The sequence below is a fragment of the Myotis yumanensis genome, unplaced genomic scaffold, assembly GCF_028538775.1.
Source record: "Myotis yumanensis isolate MYYU_CA2020_CCGP unplaced genomic scaffold, mMyoYum1.0.hap1 SCAF_6, whole genome shotgun sequence".
Taxonomy (NCBI): Eukaryota; Metazoa; Chordata; class Mammalia; order Chiroptera; family Vespertilionidae; genus Myotis; species Myotis yumanensis.
This window is the reverse complement of record NW_027223757.1, coordinates 69306665-69325117: the sequence shown is the minus strand read 5'-3', so window position 1 is coordinate 69325117 and position 18453 is coordinate 69306665. Positions and strand designations below refer to the sequence as shown.

At 40.4% G+C, this 18453-nt stretch overlaps 1 protein-coding gene across 1 annotated transcript in view; it reads right to left on the bottom strand.

Moving 5' to 3' along the window:
* Positions 1 to 18453, bottom strand: part of EYS (eyes shut homolog) — a 1239289-nt gene that overhangs the window by 807586 nt on the left and 413250 nt on the right. The window contains 1 exon segment of the mRNA XM_070419099.1: positions 17119 to 17268. Coding sequence (XP_070275200.1) covers positions 17119 to 17268 — 150 coding nt within the window.

Here is an 18453-nt window from a genome sequence, read left to right as displayed (position 1 = left end):
GATCGATGTCTAACTGCTTCCCTGCCAGCCCAATTGACCCTAACTGCCCTCTCCTGCCAGCCTGGTCCCCCCCAACTACCTTCCCCTGTAGGCCTTATCCCTCCCAACTGTACTCCCCTGCAGGCCTGGTTGCCCACAACTGCTCTCCCCTGGTGGTCTGATTGCCCACAACTGCCCTCCCCTGCTGGCCATCTTGTGTCCACATGGGGGTGGCCATCTTGTGTGTTGGAGTGATGGTCAATTTGCATATTACCTCTTTATTATATAGGACTAGAGGCCCAGTGCACAAAAATTTGTGCACTCGGGGGGGGGGGGGCGTGCAAGTCCCTCAACCCGGCCTGTGCCCTCTCGCAGTCTGGGACCCCTAGGAGGATGACCACCTGCTGGCTTAGGCCTACTCCCCAGTGGATTGGGCCTAAGCTGGTAATCAGACATCCCTCTGGCAGCCCGGCAGCCCTCAGGGGATGTCCACTTGCCAGCGGAGAGCAGGCCTAAGCTGCAGTCGGACATCCTTAGTGCTGCTGAGGAGGCAGGAGAGGCTTCCACCACCACCGCTGTACTGGCAGCCATCAGCCTGGCTTGTGGCTGAGCAGAGCTCCCCATGTGAGAGCGCCCTGACCACCAGAGGACAGCTCTTGCATTGAGTTTCTGCCCCCTGGTGGTCAGTGTGTGTCATAGTGACCAGTCATTCCCAGTCTTTCTGCTGTTAGGGTCAGTTTGCATATTACCCTTTTATTATATAGGATAGAGGCCTGGTGCATGGATGGGGGCCGGCTGGTTTGCCCTGAAGGGTGTCCCAAATCAGGATGGGGGTTCCGCTTGGGTACCTGGCCAGCCTGAATGAGGGGCTGATGGCTGTCTGCAACTGGTCACACTCCCTTCAGGGTGAGGGTCCCCACTGGGGTGTCTGGTCAGCCTGGATGAGGGGCTGATGGCTGTTTTCAGGCTGACCACACCCCCTTTAGGGTAGGGGTCCCCACTGGGGTGCCTGGCCAGTCTGGGTGAGAGGCTGAGGGCCATTTTCAGGCTGGCCGGTGACTGAAGCTCTCAGCCTCTCCTTTTTTTCTTTTTTTTTTTTAATTCTGGGATTTATTTAGCTTTTATAATTGAAACTTTGTTGCAGTCACTGGAGCTGAGAGCTGGCTCCAGCTCTGTGTCCACGGCCGGCTGAAAGCGGGTTTCTGGGGTTTGTTTAGCTTCTATAATTGAAACTTTGTTGCTTTTGGAGCTCAGAGCCGGGCCGAGGCAGGTGGGGAACCTTGGCTTCCTCCATCACTGGAGCAATGAAGGCTCATGTTCGCTTCAGCTGCGTGGCTGCCGGACGCCATCTTGGTTGGGTTAATTTGCATATATCACTGATTAGCTAATGGGAGGCATATTGAAGGTACAGTCAGTTACCAGGTTTGTCTATTATTAGATAGGATTTGGTGATTTCCTAGGCAACTTTCTCCTGTTTTTTAAAATTTCTTTGCAGATTTTTAGAATTATCATATAATGATTTTTAATAAAGTTTAGTAACTAAGGTTAAGCTTTGAGCACTCAAAAAGCAGGTGATTATATAAATTTTAGCAGTTACTCTTGAATTGTTCACTAAGTAAACAGCAATGACCCAGAGGTTTGAAAAAAAATGCATATGAGTTAAAAACTGCATTTACAGTAAAGCTGTAAAAGCAAGAAGTATTTCTGGGGAAGTCTTTTCAGTTTACTGCATTGCTAGGAGATTGAAGAGAGAGATTTATAATGATGGGTTGGTGTTTTCAAGCAATCACAACAGACACAGGAGACAAAATTATGACAAATAGCCTTTTTCCAATGGGAATGCAGGGAGGGAGTACAGAGATCAGGTGTATGAGCTGGAGGATAAATGTCTCAGTTGCTCTGAACAGGAGAATACAGCTGGTGTAAATAGCATGACCTGGGTAATAGTACACAGAACAAGCCAAGGAGAGAATGATAAATTTAGAGATTGCCACTGTGGATCATAGTGTGAGTCCATCTAGTGTAAAGTTCTTCCTATGGCAATAACCAATATTTAATGTTCCAAAGGAAGATGAAAGCTCACAGAATGCACCTGGGTGATTTATGCCATGTTATTTATCAGGTGAGAAATTCCTCTATCAGTCCAGCATGTAATCATTGAACATCTTGAGTTATGTAGTCTGAGTACTCTTTTATTGCTGACAGATCTGAAAATGGCAGTGATGGACATAAAGATAGTCAAGCTTTTAAAATACTCTCTCTACACTATTTGTTTTCATTCTTTTCATTTACTGTTAAAATACGATGGTTCTCCACATAAGTTGAAAGTCATTTTCATAATAAGCTTGGGTTACATTACATATAAAAACAAGATAAAAGGTAAAGTATTAGCATTCATACAGCCAATACAATACCAGCCTGCTTTCTGAATGTTCAAATTTACTCTTACTATATGTTTTTGTCTTTATAATTTTTAAAAATGCTATTCTTTTTAAGCTTCTGAAATTCTTAGAAAAACACAATTGATTATCTATACTAATAAAAGAGAAACATGGTAATTAGCATACGACCGCTACCCTTCCCATTGGCTAATCAGCATATCCTTATGCAAATTAACTGTCAGCCAAGATGGCGGCCGGCAGCCAGGCAGGTGGAAGCGAACATGAGGCTTGCTTGCTCCAGGGACTGCAGACTGCAACGTTCCCCGCCTGACTTGCCAGCCTGTGAGTTGCAACTCTAAGCAACTATGTACTATGTTGCAAATAAGAAGCTGAAACCAGCTTTCAGCCAGCCGGGATCTCAGAGCTGAAGTTATACATTGTTTCGATTATAGAATGGCAAACAAACCAGATACGAAGCCTCAGAGCTAAAGCTGGCCCAGAATAAAATAAAAAAAGAGAAAAAAAGGAGTGGTTGGGAGCTTCAGTCAGCCTGAAAGCAGCCCTCAGCCCCTCACACAGACTGGCCAGGCACCCCAGTGGGGACCCCCACCCTGAAGGGTGTGTGACCAGCTGCAAACAGCCATCATCCCCTCATCCAGGCCGGCCAGGCACCCCAGTGGGGACCCCCACCCTGATTTGGGACACCCTTCAGGGCAAACCAGCCAGCCCCCAGGCCTCTATCCTATATAGTAAAAGGGTAATATGCCTCCCAGCACTGGGATCAGCGTGACAGGGGGCAGCGCCCAAACCCCCTGATCGCCCTGCAGCTCTGTGTGTGACGGGGGCAGGGCCACAACCTCCCTATCCGCCCTGCTCTGTTCCTGACAGGGGAAGGCGCCCCAATCCCCTGATGGGCCCTGCTCTGTGTGTGACAGGGGGTGGTACCGCAACCTCCCCAACCCCCCTGCCTTGAGTGTGACACGGGGCGGTGCCCCAACTCCCCTATCGGCCCTACTCTGTGCGTGACAGGGAGGAGCTCCCCAACCCCCTGATGGGCCCTGCTCTGTGCATGATAGGGGGCAGCTCCTCAACCCCCTGATCGGCCCTGCTCTGTGTGTGACAGGGGGTGGTACCGCAACCTCTCCATCCACCCTGCCTTGAGTGTGACACGGGGCGGTGCTCCAACCCCCCAATCGGCCCCACCCTGAGTGTTACTGAGGGTGGCATTGCAACCTCCCGATCTGCCCTGCTCTGTGCATGACACGGGGCGGCGCCCAACTCCCCAATTGGCCCTGCTCTGAGCCTGACCAGGGGCTGCACCTAGGGATTGGGCCTGCCCTCTGCCACCCAGGAGCAGGTCTAAGCCAGCAGGTCATTATCTCCTGAGGGGTCCCAGACTGCAAGAGGGCACAGGCCAGGCTGAGGGACCCCCTTCTCCCCCCCCGAGTGCACAAATTTTTGTGCACCGGGCCTCTAGTGTTATATACATATTTACCAAGCTACTGACAACACTGGAAAGGAATGAGGAAGTAAGAGTTATATGAGGAGCCTATGTTCCAGGAAGATGAATCAATGTGAAAGAAAAACCATGTTAAAAACTTGAAGATGTAAAATAAACAGCTTTTTCTATTAGAGAGTGTTTTCCGCCATGAACTTCTGTATTTTACAGACAGTGGCAGTTGATTGCTAACTAAGGTATGCAATGCACTTTTAAATACAATGATCACAATTCATTTACATCCTAAAAAAAAATGCTCCCAATGTATACACACAATAACTAGCCTTAATAATTAACTAGGGAGTTTGTAGATGATAAAATAGATTTCATCCAAAGCACTATTTTTTTTTATGTGGTTCCTAGAAGAAAGTTAGCTTCAAATTTTACAGTGACTAATATGGAAATAAATAACTATTAAAATTCAGGACCACATAGTTACTAATGAAGAACTGGTAGAGTAGCTTTAGGAAACCTACCATGGACCTATGATGATGAGCTTTGTATTGATAGTCAGTTGTATACTAGATACTCTTGGAATAACTAAAAATAACTCAATATAGTTCCTATATGTCAAGGCTGTGTTGCTTAAAGACAGGATAAACAAGTAAGAGAATTAATAGAAATTGGAGTTACAAGGGATCTCCTTTTAATTAAGAGGAAAATAAGGCATAGAAAAAGCATGAAGCTAATGATTGTACCAGGATTAGAATGTAGATCTCTAATTGCCAACTGAAAACTGTACCACATTGTTTATAACTCAAGGAAAAAATATATAATTTCTGATCCACCTGCATTGTCTTTGCTGCTTCTTTCTTGCCCCTAATAGATATGTGTAGTGCTGTGTGTATTGAGTACAAAAACTTTTAGAGATTTGAAGCCAGAAATGTCTTGGACTCTAGTCCTCCTTTTGTCTCAGTTTTAGATATAAAATCTCTAGGGAGTGATTTATCCTTCAGTAGATATATTAGTTTGCTATTGCTGCATATAAAATTGCCACAAATTTAACAGCTTAAAACAGTACCGTTTATTAACTCACAGTTCTGTAGGACAGATGAGTGGGCAGGATGAACTACAGGGTCTCAAGGGACTGAAATCAGGTGTTTGCCAGACTAGGCTTTTATCTGGAGGCTCTGGGGAGAAATTAATTTCTACATCCATTCTGGTTGTTGGTAGAATATAGTTCCTTTCACAGTAGGTCTGACATCCCCTGCTGGTTGTCAGCCACAGCCACTCTTTGAAGGAAAGCTGGCCAGTGTTGCTCAGTGGTTATCAACCTATGAACCAGGAGTGAACAGTTCAATTCCCAGTCAGGGTACATGGCAGGGTTTGGGGCTCAATCCCCAGTAGGGGGCATGTAGGAGGCAGGCAACGGATGATGTTTCTCATTGATGTTTCTATATCTCTATCCCTCTCCCCTCCTCTCTCTCTAAAACTCAAAAAAACATATTTTTTTAAAAAGAAGCTAATTTTCATGTCTTGTAATGTAGTCTCTCCATCCTCAATGCCAACAGATCAAATCCTTTCCATGCTTTGAATTGCTTTGACTTTTCATTCTGCTCACCAGCTGGAGAAAACTTTCTGCTCTTAAATTGATCATATAATTAAGTTAGATCCATCCAAATAATCTCCCTTTCTCAATATAATCCTATATAATAAAGAGGTAATATACAAATTAACCCTCATGCCCTCACAAGATGGCTGCCTATGACCAGGCTGGCAGGGGGGTTAGTGAGGGACAATCAAATGACTGAACAAGCAGGCTGCGTGGGGTGACCAGGCCAGCAGGGGGGTTAATGAGGGACGACCAAATGACTGAACAGCAGTCTGCGTGGGGTGACCAGGCCAGCAGGGGGGTTAATGAGGGATGACCAAATGACTGAACAGCAGGCTGCGTGGGGCAACCAGGCTGGTGGGGGAGCTGTGAGGGGCGACCAAACGACTGAACAGCAGTCTGCGTGGGGTGACCAGGCCAGCAGGGGGGTTAATGAGGGATAACCAAATGACTGAACAGCAGTCTGCGTGGGGTGACCAGGCTGGCAAGGGGGTTAGTGAGGGACGACCAAACGACTGAGCAGCAGGCTTCGTGGGGTGACCAGGCTGGTGGGGGAGCTGTGAGGGGCGACCAAGTCGGAAATGGGGGGAAGTTGGGGGTGACTAGGCCAGCAGGGGGGGCAGTAAGGGGTGACCAGGTCGGCAGGGGGGCGACAGTTAGGAGCAACCAGGCCTGCAAAAAGGGGGCAATTGGGGATGACCTGGCCAGCAGCGGGGGGCAGTTAGTAGTATCCAGGCCGGCAGGAGGGGGCAGTTAGGGGTGATCAGGCAGGCACACAGAGGCAGTGAGGGGAGATCAGTCTAGCTGGGGTGAGCGATTAGGAGACAGCAGTCCAGGATTGTGAGAGGGATGTCTGACTGCCGGTTTACCGGGTAAATCAGCAGTTAGACATCCCCCAAGGGGTCCCGGATTGGAGAGGGTGCAGGCTGGGCTGAGGGGAACCCCCCCCCCCCCCATGCACGAATTTTGTGCTCCGGGGCTCTAGTTTAATATAATCATGGAAGTGATATCTCATCATATTCACAGATTTCACTCATATTAGAAGGGGAAGAGATTATACTAAGGTGAGGTTTATTGGGGATCATTGGTAAAATTTTACTTATCAAAATAGCCTATTTTTTCTGCAAAAATTGAATTTAATCATGTCTCCCATGCATAGTTATTGACAGTAGTAAAAGTATTGTCTAAAATCACCTGACACACCATAAGTAAATTTATAAAGAAGAGTATATGCTCGAACATTTTTTACATGTTAACCTTAAATATGGTTGCTTACTATATACCTGTCTGATTTAAGTCAAAGAGATTATATACAAATTTCCATCAAAATTCTTCAGTCTGTTGTACTGAATCAGCAATAATAGCAGTCAGGTGGGCTCACAACACTTGTACCAAATTTTCTGTCCAGCTTTTAGAACCAAGATAAATTTTAGATTATCAATGAAATCTAAAGGCTTTTCCTCACTTCCCTTTACAATGCTCTATATAGTTCTCTATAAATGCTTGTATCCTTCACTGGGTTTTGTTATTTTTGCAGGCAGAAGCTGTCTCTGGGGGGCAATTTGCATGATTATAACATGGAGTCAAATATTCACTTACTAAAGTGAGCTGTTTTCATCTCTGACATTTCTATCTCAGTGACACTTCAAATTCCTTTGAGTTTCCAGAAAATTCTTAGTCCATGTTAGGAAATCAAATGAACTTAGATTCTACTTTTAAAAACATGCATTTAGACTAAGTGGTTTGTAATTATTTGTATATATTTCCTGGTCTTTTCTCCCCAATTAACATTTGTCATACAATGTACTTTTATTAGACAACTGACATCATTAGACAAGCTTCACTGAAAGCATCATTAATTTTTACTTCATTTTTTAAATAGAACCCTGTGGTAATTAGAATTCTGTGATTATTTTAGAAAAAGCACTAATACCATAAACCAGGGGTCCTCAAATTACGGCCCACGGGCCACATGCAAATACAAATATTGTATTTGTTCCCGTTTTGTTTTTTTACTTCAAAATAAGATATGTGCAGTGTGCATAGGAATTTGTTCATAGTTTTTTTTAAACTATAGTCCGGCCCTCCAACGGTCTGAGGGACAGTGAACTGGACCCCTGTTTAAAAAGTTTGAGGACCCCTGCCATAAACTGTGCCAATACCCATATTAAATGTAAAAAGGCATATTTCAGTACCTTTGAATGATTGTTATTTAAAAATATGTAGGTAATATCACTTTTATCTTAGTTGAGTAATGTTTTTTATGTTTTTAAAAAATTATCATTATTAAGTTTTCTGATGTTTTATTTATTTCTTAAATACTTATTAAGCCCCTCTAATGTGTCAAGTATTGTTTTGAACTCTGGAAATTCATTAATGCATACATTAATAAAAATCTCTGTACTTATATAAAACTGCATTTTTTTTCTTGTCTTCACTGGGATGATTTGGTATTACTTACTTGAAACATATATGCATATTACAAATTACTTACTAATGGGAAAAGCACATAGAATTAAATTAAACGTGAACTGTTTGCTTGCTACCTCCTTATTCATATAAATAAAAAGGCTTTTTTAAAAACTGATAATGTGATCTGTGAAATACTATGTTTATATAACTCCTTAAACAAAATAAAAATACTTTATGGAAAATAAAAATATGTCTCTCTCCTCCACTCTCTCTCTATAGGAAGAGCAAAAGGTAAGAGAACTGTTGTCAACTGATCAATGTATAACTACACCCACTCTCTCAGAGCCAAGATTCGTTCTGAAAGAGAACACCGACACAATTCCAAAAAGCTAATCAAGGTCTCAAGATCTCTGAATAAATGTTGCAGATATATCTTCACTTTGTCTTATTCCTCCCGAGGAAGTTGAGTTATTTTGAGTGTAAACATTTTCCCAAATATAAATGTTCCTTAGGAAATTTAAATCCCAACCATTTAAAGACAAAACGAATCTTTTCATTATGCTTGTAAACATTAAGCAAGTCAAGTGATGATAGAGGGCACAAAAGATAAGTGATGCTTTATTTGCCAATAAAATTAGCTGTAGACTGACAGACAAATGGAAAAGTTTTCATTCGGGAACAGGGAGAATTCTGGATTGGGACAGCAACGGAAGGGAGGGAAGGTATTGAGGATGAGGAATCATGCTTTTATGGTTTTCTGAAAATTTAGTGGTGGCAAAGAAGGGCTTATAGTTGTCAGGTAAATAGCATGAATAACGAGTTGACAACTCAGGTAAAACGGAGAGTGTATGTCCCATCTCAAGTAAGCAGCCACTTCTCAGAGCCAGCCTATTGCTTCCAAAATAAAAATAAATTCCTGGTATTCCCAGGTATTCTAAGTTTTCATAAGAACCTAAAATGAAGACTACCATGACTTGCTCTAATTTTATAACATCATCTCATCTATATAAACCATACTCCCCAGTCAAACAGGACTAGATTCAGTCTGTGGGTCACATTTAGTAAGGTGCATAATAGTAAAATGTTGGAAAGCCATGGTCTAAACAGCCAAAACCCACATCTGAAGACAGAAGGAGACCTGGCTGACTGGGGATGTCTAGTTTAGGATATGGGATGTAGCACAAAGGCCTTGAGCATAACCTATGCAGGATGTGGTAGAGATGAAGGAAGAGAATATCCCTTATGGGTCCTCAGCCTCTGGGGAGAAGTAAAGGGTGTCCCAAAATTCACGCAAGAAGTAATTTTGATAGAAAACAAGGTTTATAATTATAAATTGTAAATTTTTTATTGATTCATAAAGTAAATAGTATAGGGTTATGTATGAAATAACATATTGGGTAAATGGCCTCCACGGCTTTGCTGGCACATACACGCCCTTTTGTTAAAATTTCCCATGTCGATTTTGCAAAAATGTGGCTGAATTTCAATGAGGCTCATTTTCATCTTGATGGCTTGGTTAATCGACAAAATTGTCACATTTGGGGTTCAGAAAATCCATGAGTGATTGTTGAGAAACAAATGCATCCACAACATGTCACTGTTTGGTGCGGATTTTGGGCTGGAGGCATCATCGGACCATTCTTCTTCGAAAATGCGACTGCTCGGGCAATAACAAAAGAGTGCGTATGTGCCAGCAAAGCCGTGGAGCCCATTTACCCGATATGCTATTCCATACATAACCTTCTACTGTATACTTTAGGAATCAATAAAAAATTTACAATTTTTAATTATAAACCTGTGTTTTCTATCAAAATTACTTCTTGCGTGAATTTTGGGACACCCTTTACGTGGCTGGCCTGTGTTTAGAGATGAGAAAGTCTATCTTATCTTTCTTAATCCTCGCCTGCTATTAAGTCTCAATTGAAATTCAAGGTCCCAGCATTGTCAAGATTAGGCTGTGTGAGTAAATGTAGGGCAGCTGGGTTCACCCAGGGTCTCACCAGAACATAAACAGCATGAAGTCAGGGAGTCTCAGCTGTTCTCTGAACCTTTCCCAGCACCTATACAAGTTGGGACCTTGTGAGAGCTTGGTGAGGGATCTGGAAGAATTGCTGGCACCTAAAGATGGCAGTCACACCTGCTAAAATGTAACTTGATAAAGTTGCTATACATAATTAGATCTGCGTTTTGGTCAGATAATGCTGATAACTGTTATGAAAAAGACTTTGAGAAAAAGAGACTCAAGACAAGAAAACAAGGTAAAAGAATGTCAGAGAGGGAGAACAGGAACTAGAATAGAGCAATGAGATCGATTATCCATTAAAGCACCAGAGGGGAAAAATCTTTTCAAAACATAGGAGGCACATTTTTCTACTCTGTGCATTGGAGTTATTGGGGTCAAGATTTTAAATCACAAATGTCTCCAAAGAGCTTTGCTTTCTAATGAGTTATATTTCTATTTCTTTCTCTGATTAAAAGCTAGAATTAACTGTTCTGGTAGTGCTCCAATACTTTGATTTTAAAAGGCCTTCAATGTTTCTTTAATTCTGGCTATCTTATGCAGAACCACCTCACATTTCAGTTAAATAGACAGTGTGGAAAGGCACGATTGTAAAAATGAAAACCATTTACTTTCTTCAGATTTCATTCTCAGTCATTTAAAGAGTAGGAGAATTCTTAAGTCTCAACAGTAAAAATATTGTCTCTCTTATACACAGCACATTTCATTTTAAATGGCTGTGGGCTTATGGCCTTGTTCGCCAGTTTCCATAGGTGAAGTAAGTTCAGATTCACTTACCGTAAGGGGCAGAACTGGTATAAACACATCGGGTTCTCTTTCCTTCCCTTTCTAGCCAATTAAGGGAAACTCTGTTCTTCAAATAGCAATGTCTCACATACTGATGGCAAGAATTTCCTTGCTTCCAAAAGTAGAAAAGATGCTCCATGCTTGGGCTTTGGGCCCCTTCATTGGATTTCTACTCCAGTGTCATAAGCCCACTGTTTTAGTTTGCATTCTACTAAAATCAGAACCAGTTATGATTACACAATTTCTCAGGAGGTGATCTCAGAAAGTAAGAAAGGAATGGGGGAGGTGAACCCAGAGCATGAGCATGATTAAAAGTTAGTAGAAGAAGCCTTATTAAGGTAACTGTTCTAGGCATTCCCACTGATTGCACAATGACCTTTTAAGAAGTAAATAATATATGACCAGGATTCTCTACCAGAGGAGAAGGTGATTGGAATATTTATAAACTCCCTTCCATCTCCCAGTGTTTGAAGGGGGCCTCCAGGGCACTGGCTTCCTATAGTGTGAGCTGTGCATGCCTGTGAGCTAAACCGGCTCCATGGCGTAGAACAAGGACCCGGAGATAGAGCAGAGTCTCTGCAAGCACTTGACTTAGAAAACTGTCATTATGAGGTGATCACTCCCCACTTCTCACTGAAATGCACTTGAAATCAGAGGCTGGCAAAGAGGATGGGACCTGAGCACCAGAAGGATTTGCTATGTTTACCCCAGGAAGTACCGAGGCCTGCTTTCAGAATATACCCATGCTTTCTGGTTTCCACAATTCAGTTGACCCCAAATGCTACAATAAGCCAGATGAGTAAATCTTACTTTGATTCTGCTTTTCACAGCCAACTCTTCCCTAACTTTGTACCCAAATTTCTGTTTCTTGTGGGGAGATGGTTAGTATTGTTAATGTTCTCACTTGGGGACACAGGTTATAGGTATGTCTTCAAACTGGTTTCACCAGGAAGCTCTGTACTTTGGAAGTTGTTGTGTCTTCATGAACAAACCTGATAATTTGACTCATGTTTGTCTTTTGGGGGCTTACACCTGGTTAGAACCTGGGTAGAAGGAAGACTGAATGATGAGGAATCAAAGCTACCTCAGTGCCCTTCAATCTGAATTATCCTGTAACTAGTATTTTTGGTACTCACTGGTCTTGAACATCATTCTTTTTTGTTCTCACCAGAGGATATTTTCCCATTGCTTTTAAGAGAGAGTGGAAAAGATGGGGAAGGGGAAGAGGAAGAAAGAGAAGAGAGAGATCAATGTAAGAGAGACACATTGATTGGATGCCTCCTGCGTGCACCCAGACTTGGGCTGAGATCAAACCTTCAACCCAGGTAGTTGCCCTTGACCAGGAATCCAACCTGTGACCCTCCAGTCCCTTGGCTGACATTCTCACTGCTGAGCAACACCAGCCAGGGTGAGCATCATTCTGATTAGTAATTTGCTTGTATAATAAATTCTTTCTTAAGGTTAGGATAAAAATAAATATATTTTACTTGTATCTATAGAATTTCTATGGGTCTAATTACTCTGTAAAATATCAGATGGTCACATTTATGATATAAGTAGTGCTGCCCTAGAAAACTAAATATAAGTGGATAATGACCTATAAATATCTGATAATTGTTAGGCTTTTAATAGGCAGTACATCATCTCAATCATTTTTAGCATCTTATTTTGCAGGATATAAATTGCTTCAAGATTGTTATATATTATGTAAAGAATCAACAATGATAAGGCCACTATGCTTAATTTGCTATTAGTATCCCTTTAAAAAGATTTATTATGGGTTGATGAGTAATATAAAAGCTATTAATTTTAGGTCACTTTTAATTTATTACATTGAATTATATCATTTTGTAACATAAAATTAAATTATAATGCTCCTGAATTTAGAATTGGTGTTATGTATTTGCATATATATGCCTTTAAGTCAGCAATAGCCAGATTTGCAGGATTATGATTTTCAGCATATAGGCAGTAAAAACTTCTGAATGATTTGCCACTGTATCAATTAATCAACATGATGAATGTAAGAACTTTATTTCCTATTGGTACTGACAGTAAAAAAAATATTTTAATGTTATTATGAGAAAATAATAAAACACTTAATGAAGATCTATAATCACCAAGAAATTATGTACATTAACATGTAAATGGTTATAATAAAATATTACTAAGAAATCAAATCACCCAAAAAGTGAAATGTTTTCTTATTAAAACGCACACACAGCCGAACTGGTTTGGCTCAGTGGATAGAGCGTCGGCCCGCAGACTCAAGGGTCCCAGGTTTGATTCCGGTCAAGGGCATGTACCTTGGTTGCAGGCACATCCCCAGTAGGGGGCATGCAGGAGGCAGCTGATCGATCTCTTTCATTGATGTTTCTAACTCTCTGTCCCTCTTGCTTCTTCTCTGTAAAAAATCAATAAAATATATTTTTAAAACACACACACACACACACACACACACACGAATGCCTATAATGTCCTAGGCATTTTTGTAGACACTCAAATACAGAAGCAAACAAAAGACAGAAAATATCCTCTCCTGAAAGATGTCTGATTCTAGTAGGATACAAATCTACACTAATAAAAGAGAAACATGCAAATTGGCGTCACTCCGCTATGCCCACCAGCCAATCAGGATGAGTATGCAAATTAACCTGACAATGATGACCATTAATTTGCATATGCAGGCACGTAGCGAAGCCTGAAGATGACTGAAGACTGAAGAGGCTTGGCTTCTCCTCTGTGGCTGGAGCGAAGTCCTGGGTCCCGAGTGCCGGAGAAAAACCAGTGCCGGCAGCCAGGGGAAGGAAGGCCTATTGCACAAATCTCTTCATGCAATGGGCCTCTAGTAAATACATAATTGATATAATAATTACATAGAGATAATTGCTATAAAGGACCCTTCAAAAATAGGTGGGAAAAGGGACACAGAGTGTTTTATTAATATAATTTGGGTAGGCCTGTAAGAGGACCTCACGTATGAGAACTAATGAAATAAGAGAAAAAATGCTCATATCTGAGGGGTGTATAATAGCAAGGGGACACATGCTCTATTCAGGCCAATTAGATATTTTCTACTGTCACTGTTAGTACAGTATGTTTTGTATCTAAATGTTTTATAGAATCATGATTAAGAAGTAAAGGGAAAGAGTAATCATTGTTTCTCTGCTTCTATTATTGAAACTCTCCAGTCCATTCCATACACAGTAGTCAGAGTCATTTAATAAGCATGTGAATTAGCATAGTGGGACCTGAAGAGTATTATGCAAAGTAAAATAAGCCAGTCACAGAAACACAGGTATCACAAGATCTCACCTGTATGTGGAATATAATGAATAAAATCAACTGATGAACAAAATAGATCCAGAGACAAGGAACATGGAACAAACAGAGGAATCTCAGAGGGAAGCAGGGAGGGAGGGCAGGAAGAGATTAACCAAGAAACTTAAATGCATACTAGAGGCCTGGTGCACAAAATTTGTGCATGGGGTGGGGAGGCCCAGCCCAGCCTGCACCCTCTCTAATCCGACAATCGGACATCCCTCTTGCAATCTGGGACTGCTGGCTCCTAACTGCTCACCTGCCTGCCTGCCTGATTGACCCTAACCACTCTGCATGCCTGCCTGATTGCTCCTAAACACTCTCCCCTGCTGGCCTGATCACCCCTAACTGCTCTGCCTGCCTGCCTGCCTGGTCACCCCTAACTGCTCTCCCCTGCCTGCCTGATCGCCCCTAACCACCTCTGCCTTGGCCCCCTGCCACCATGGCTTTGTCCGGAAGGACATCAGGGAGACGTTCAGTCTATCCGGTCTAATTAGCATATTACTCTTTACTCTTTTATTAGTATAGATATGCCTAACTCATGTACACAGACAATAGTGCAGGCAGGGGTTGTGGAGTGGAATGGAGGGGGCCAATAGGGGGAAAAGGAGGACACCTGAAATACTTTCAACAATAAAGATAAACTTAAAAGAAAGTAAGCACATGAATAAAAAAACACAACTTTTATTTTTAATCTTACTCTCTTCTCAAGTTACTTTCCATTTCTTGTGTCCATCATGAAAAAATTAAACCTTACTTTAATAAATAGTATATAATCTCACTCAGCAATTTAATTTCTCATACTGTCTCTTAAATCCTCCTCAGACTTTGCACCCATCATTCTACCAAAAATTCTTCTTGACAATGTCATCGATGACATTTGCTTTTCTAGCCCCAATGGTTAACATCCCTTCTTTTACTTAACCAAAACCCCTGGGCTCAGTCCTTGGTCCTTCATCCTATCTCCATTTACTCCTTTTTTATTTTATCCAGTTGTATATCTAAAGACTCATAAGTTTATGTTTTCACTGCAGACTATCTCATACAGCCAACTGTGCATTCGACTTATCCACTGGGTTGTCTAATTGGCAACTCAATCATAAATTCTGAAACAATGCTAAGCACTGTAGCTTGCAAGGAAAATAGACGGGTTGTGAAAAAAAAAAAGAACATGTTGATACTTCAAACTTTAAGATGCATTTACAATACCAGAACAATGTGTTATATCAAGTAATTTTACATAATGTGTTTCTCAGTCACATTGAGCTCAGTGTGTCATTTCTTATTTTAACACTGTGAGCAACAGTAGCAGCAGCAAAACAACAGCATGGTGAATGCAATTGCTAGTTGAATACCTAAAGTCCCAAAAAGAAATCTCAATAATTTGAAAGATGAAGGGCAGTGTGAAATTTAGAATGAACACTGTTTCATAGCCAATAGGTAATGCTTCATATTTATGTAAGAAAATCTATAGAAACTAGCTTTCGATTTTTTTGGTTTTTAATTTAAGCTAAGACTTTTGTGCATGTAACAGTTGTTACCAAGGTAACTTTCTCTGCAGCTCTCTGGATTCAACAGAAAAGGTACCTGCATATTCTTTGTTGAAGTGACTTAACTTGCTCTTGCATTTTGATCACTTATTCACTAAAAATATTTCCAGTTCTTTATCATTTTTGCTTTCCAACCTCATTCCTATTTGTTTAGTGTTTTTTTACTCATGTGAACAATCTTATATTAGATTTACATACCTATTTTTCTTTTGAAAAGGAATCTAAAAGATCCCAGTGATGTAGAATTCAAACATTAATAATTTGAGATTTTAACACATTCTTGATGGGTCCACATGATTAATATTGGTATATCAAAACAACACATCCTTATATTTCATAAGTATAATTTCTCAGCAGACATTTAGAGGACTATAGTCCCATTTGTTTACTTTTTCCTTTGTTTCTCTTGCCCTAAGAGATATTTTTGGCAAAAATATTGCCACTAGAGATGTCTGAGATTTTACTGCCTACTTCTTCTGCCAGAATTTTTATGGTTTCATGAGTTACATTTAAGTCTTTTATCCATTTTGAGTTTATTCTTGTGTATGGTGTAAGTTGGTGGTCTAGTTTCATTTTTTTGCTTATATCCGTCCAATGTTCCCTTTATTGAATAGACTATCTTTACTCCATCCTATGCTCTTGCCTTCTTTGTCAAATATTAATTGACCATAGAGGTATGGGTTGATTTCTGGGCTCTCTGTTCTGTTCCGTTGATCTATATGTCTGTTCTTATGCCAGTACCAGGATGTTTTGATTACAATGGCCTTGCAATATAGTTTGATATCTGGTATTGTGATTCCTCCAATTTTGTTCTTCTTTCTCAAGTTTGATGAGGTTATTCTGGGTCTTTTTTTTTTTCTATATAAATTTTTAGAATTTTTTTCTAGATCTTTGAAATGTGCCATTGGTATTTCAATAGGGATTGCATTGAATCTATAGATTGCTTTGGGTATTATGAACATTTAAATGATTTAATTATTTTAATTAGTGAACATGTTGTATGCTTCCTCTTATTTGTGTCTTCTTCAATTTCTTTCTTTAATGTCCTATAGTTTTCTGAGTAGAGGGCTAATTAATGCTTTTCTTCTTTTTTAAAGTTCCTTGGTGACTTTTCTCCCAATATTTGGATAGAATTTATTTGGTGAAATAATTGATATTAGGATAGCTAACTCCAAATCATACTTTTCTGCTAGAACTTCAAATTCACAAAAGCTCCTTGGTTAATTTTTAGTATATAGGTAGATTTAAAGGAAATAAACATATTTTATATGACATTTTTATAATAGTTATAATAGTAACATTTATCTTAGATTATTCATACACCGATATTTATTTTCTGTATTATAATCATATAAAAATATTTCAGAAAAATTTCAATACAAAAAAAGCATAAAAATATAAAACACCTTGAAATATAATCCATATATTTCTTAGTCTTTAGCAAATTGTAGATTAAAAGCATATTTTTTATTTTTATTAATTTATAACATACCAAGGATTTCCTTGACCTTTCTGACTTATTTGCATGTGACAGATTATTTCGGGTTTTAGAGAATAGTATAAGGTTTTCATTTATTTACAGATAGTGATAGGTTGATATAAGCATGGCAGAGAGAGGCTTACCTGTATAACCAGGAGCATAGAGGCAGTTGTATGCACAGGTTCTGTTAACACTATCTTCTCCATCTATACAAGGTTTGATTTCACATTCATTCATATCCAGTTCACAGAGAGATCCATGGTACCCAGGTTCACAACTACATAAAAATCTAGAGAAAAGTGGGAAAATGAGAAACAACATGTAATAGCAAGAAATATTCCAATATATACATAATCCTAATATATATACTAAACTTTAGATGTTTGACTTAATTTAAATAAATGGTTATGCTTCCATTTCATTTTCTTTTTTTAAAAGAAAATACAATTTACATTTTTTTGGTTCTCAATCTCCAGAGTTCCCCGAATGAAATTTGAAACTGGGGCAAGAAAAGACTAAAGAAAGGGGCAGTCCAGTCCAGATTGGCATGGTGTCAGGTTTAATAAACAGGGAATCTTTATATCTTGGGCAGCTACAAGAAGACTAGATCTCCACACCCACCCACCAGAATCTTAAAATTTTATATACAGGCCTTAAGAGGGTCCAGTCACAAGTACAGAGAAGATAGTCTCAATAACACCTTCCTCTCTCAAAGCCACTTCTCAATCCTTGAAGTGTCTCCTACTGTGGGAACAGTGGGTGGAACATACATTACAAGGACAGAGGAGGGGATAATAAGCCTCAGATCACATGGACCCAGCTTGAAGGTCAACTGCCAGTCACATCTTCTCAATAAGTTCTTCCAACAACCTTTTAGAAATGTTCCCCTTAAATATTCTTTATGTGAGATTTTTTTAATGAATGTGCTCGGGTACATAATTAATGAAACTGAAACATACTATTGAACTTACTTCCACAGTTGTAGTAATTTTACTATTATATAAATACTAGAGGCCTGGTGCACGAGATTGTGCACTCGGGGATGGGGGTCCCTCAGCCCGGCCTGTGTCCTCTTGCAGTCCAGGAGCTGTTAGTTGGACATCCTTAGTGCTGCCGTGGAGGCGGGAGAGGCTCCCACCACCACACAAGCTTCTGGCTGAGCAGTGCTCCCTCTGTAGGAGCACAGAGACCAGCAGGAGGCAGCTTCTGCAACACGTGTCTGCCCCCTGTTGGTCAGTGTGCATCATAGCGACTGGCCATTCCATTGTTTGGTCGATTTGCATATTAGCATTTTATTATATAGGATAAACTTTTAACTATTTTAGGTTTAAAATGGAAGACTATTCTGTCTATGGATTTAATGGTATTTTTATGATATTAAAGCCCTCCTCTTTTATTGGCACATGATGGAGAAGTCATGTAATTCAATAATTAGATGTCAGGTTCAAAGTATCACACACTTTAAAAAAATTTT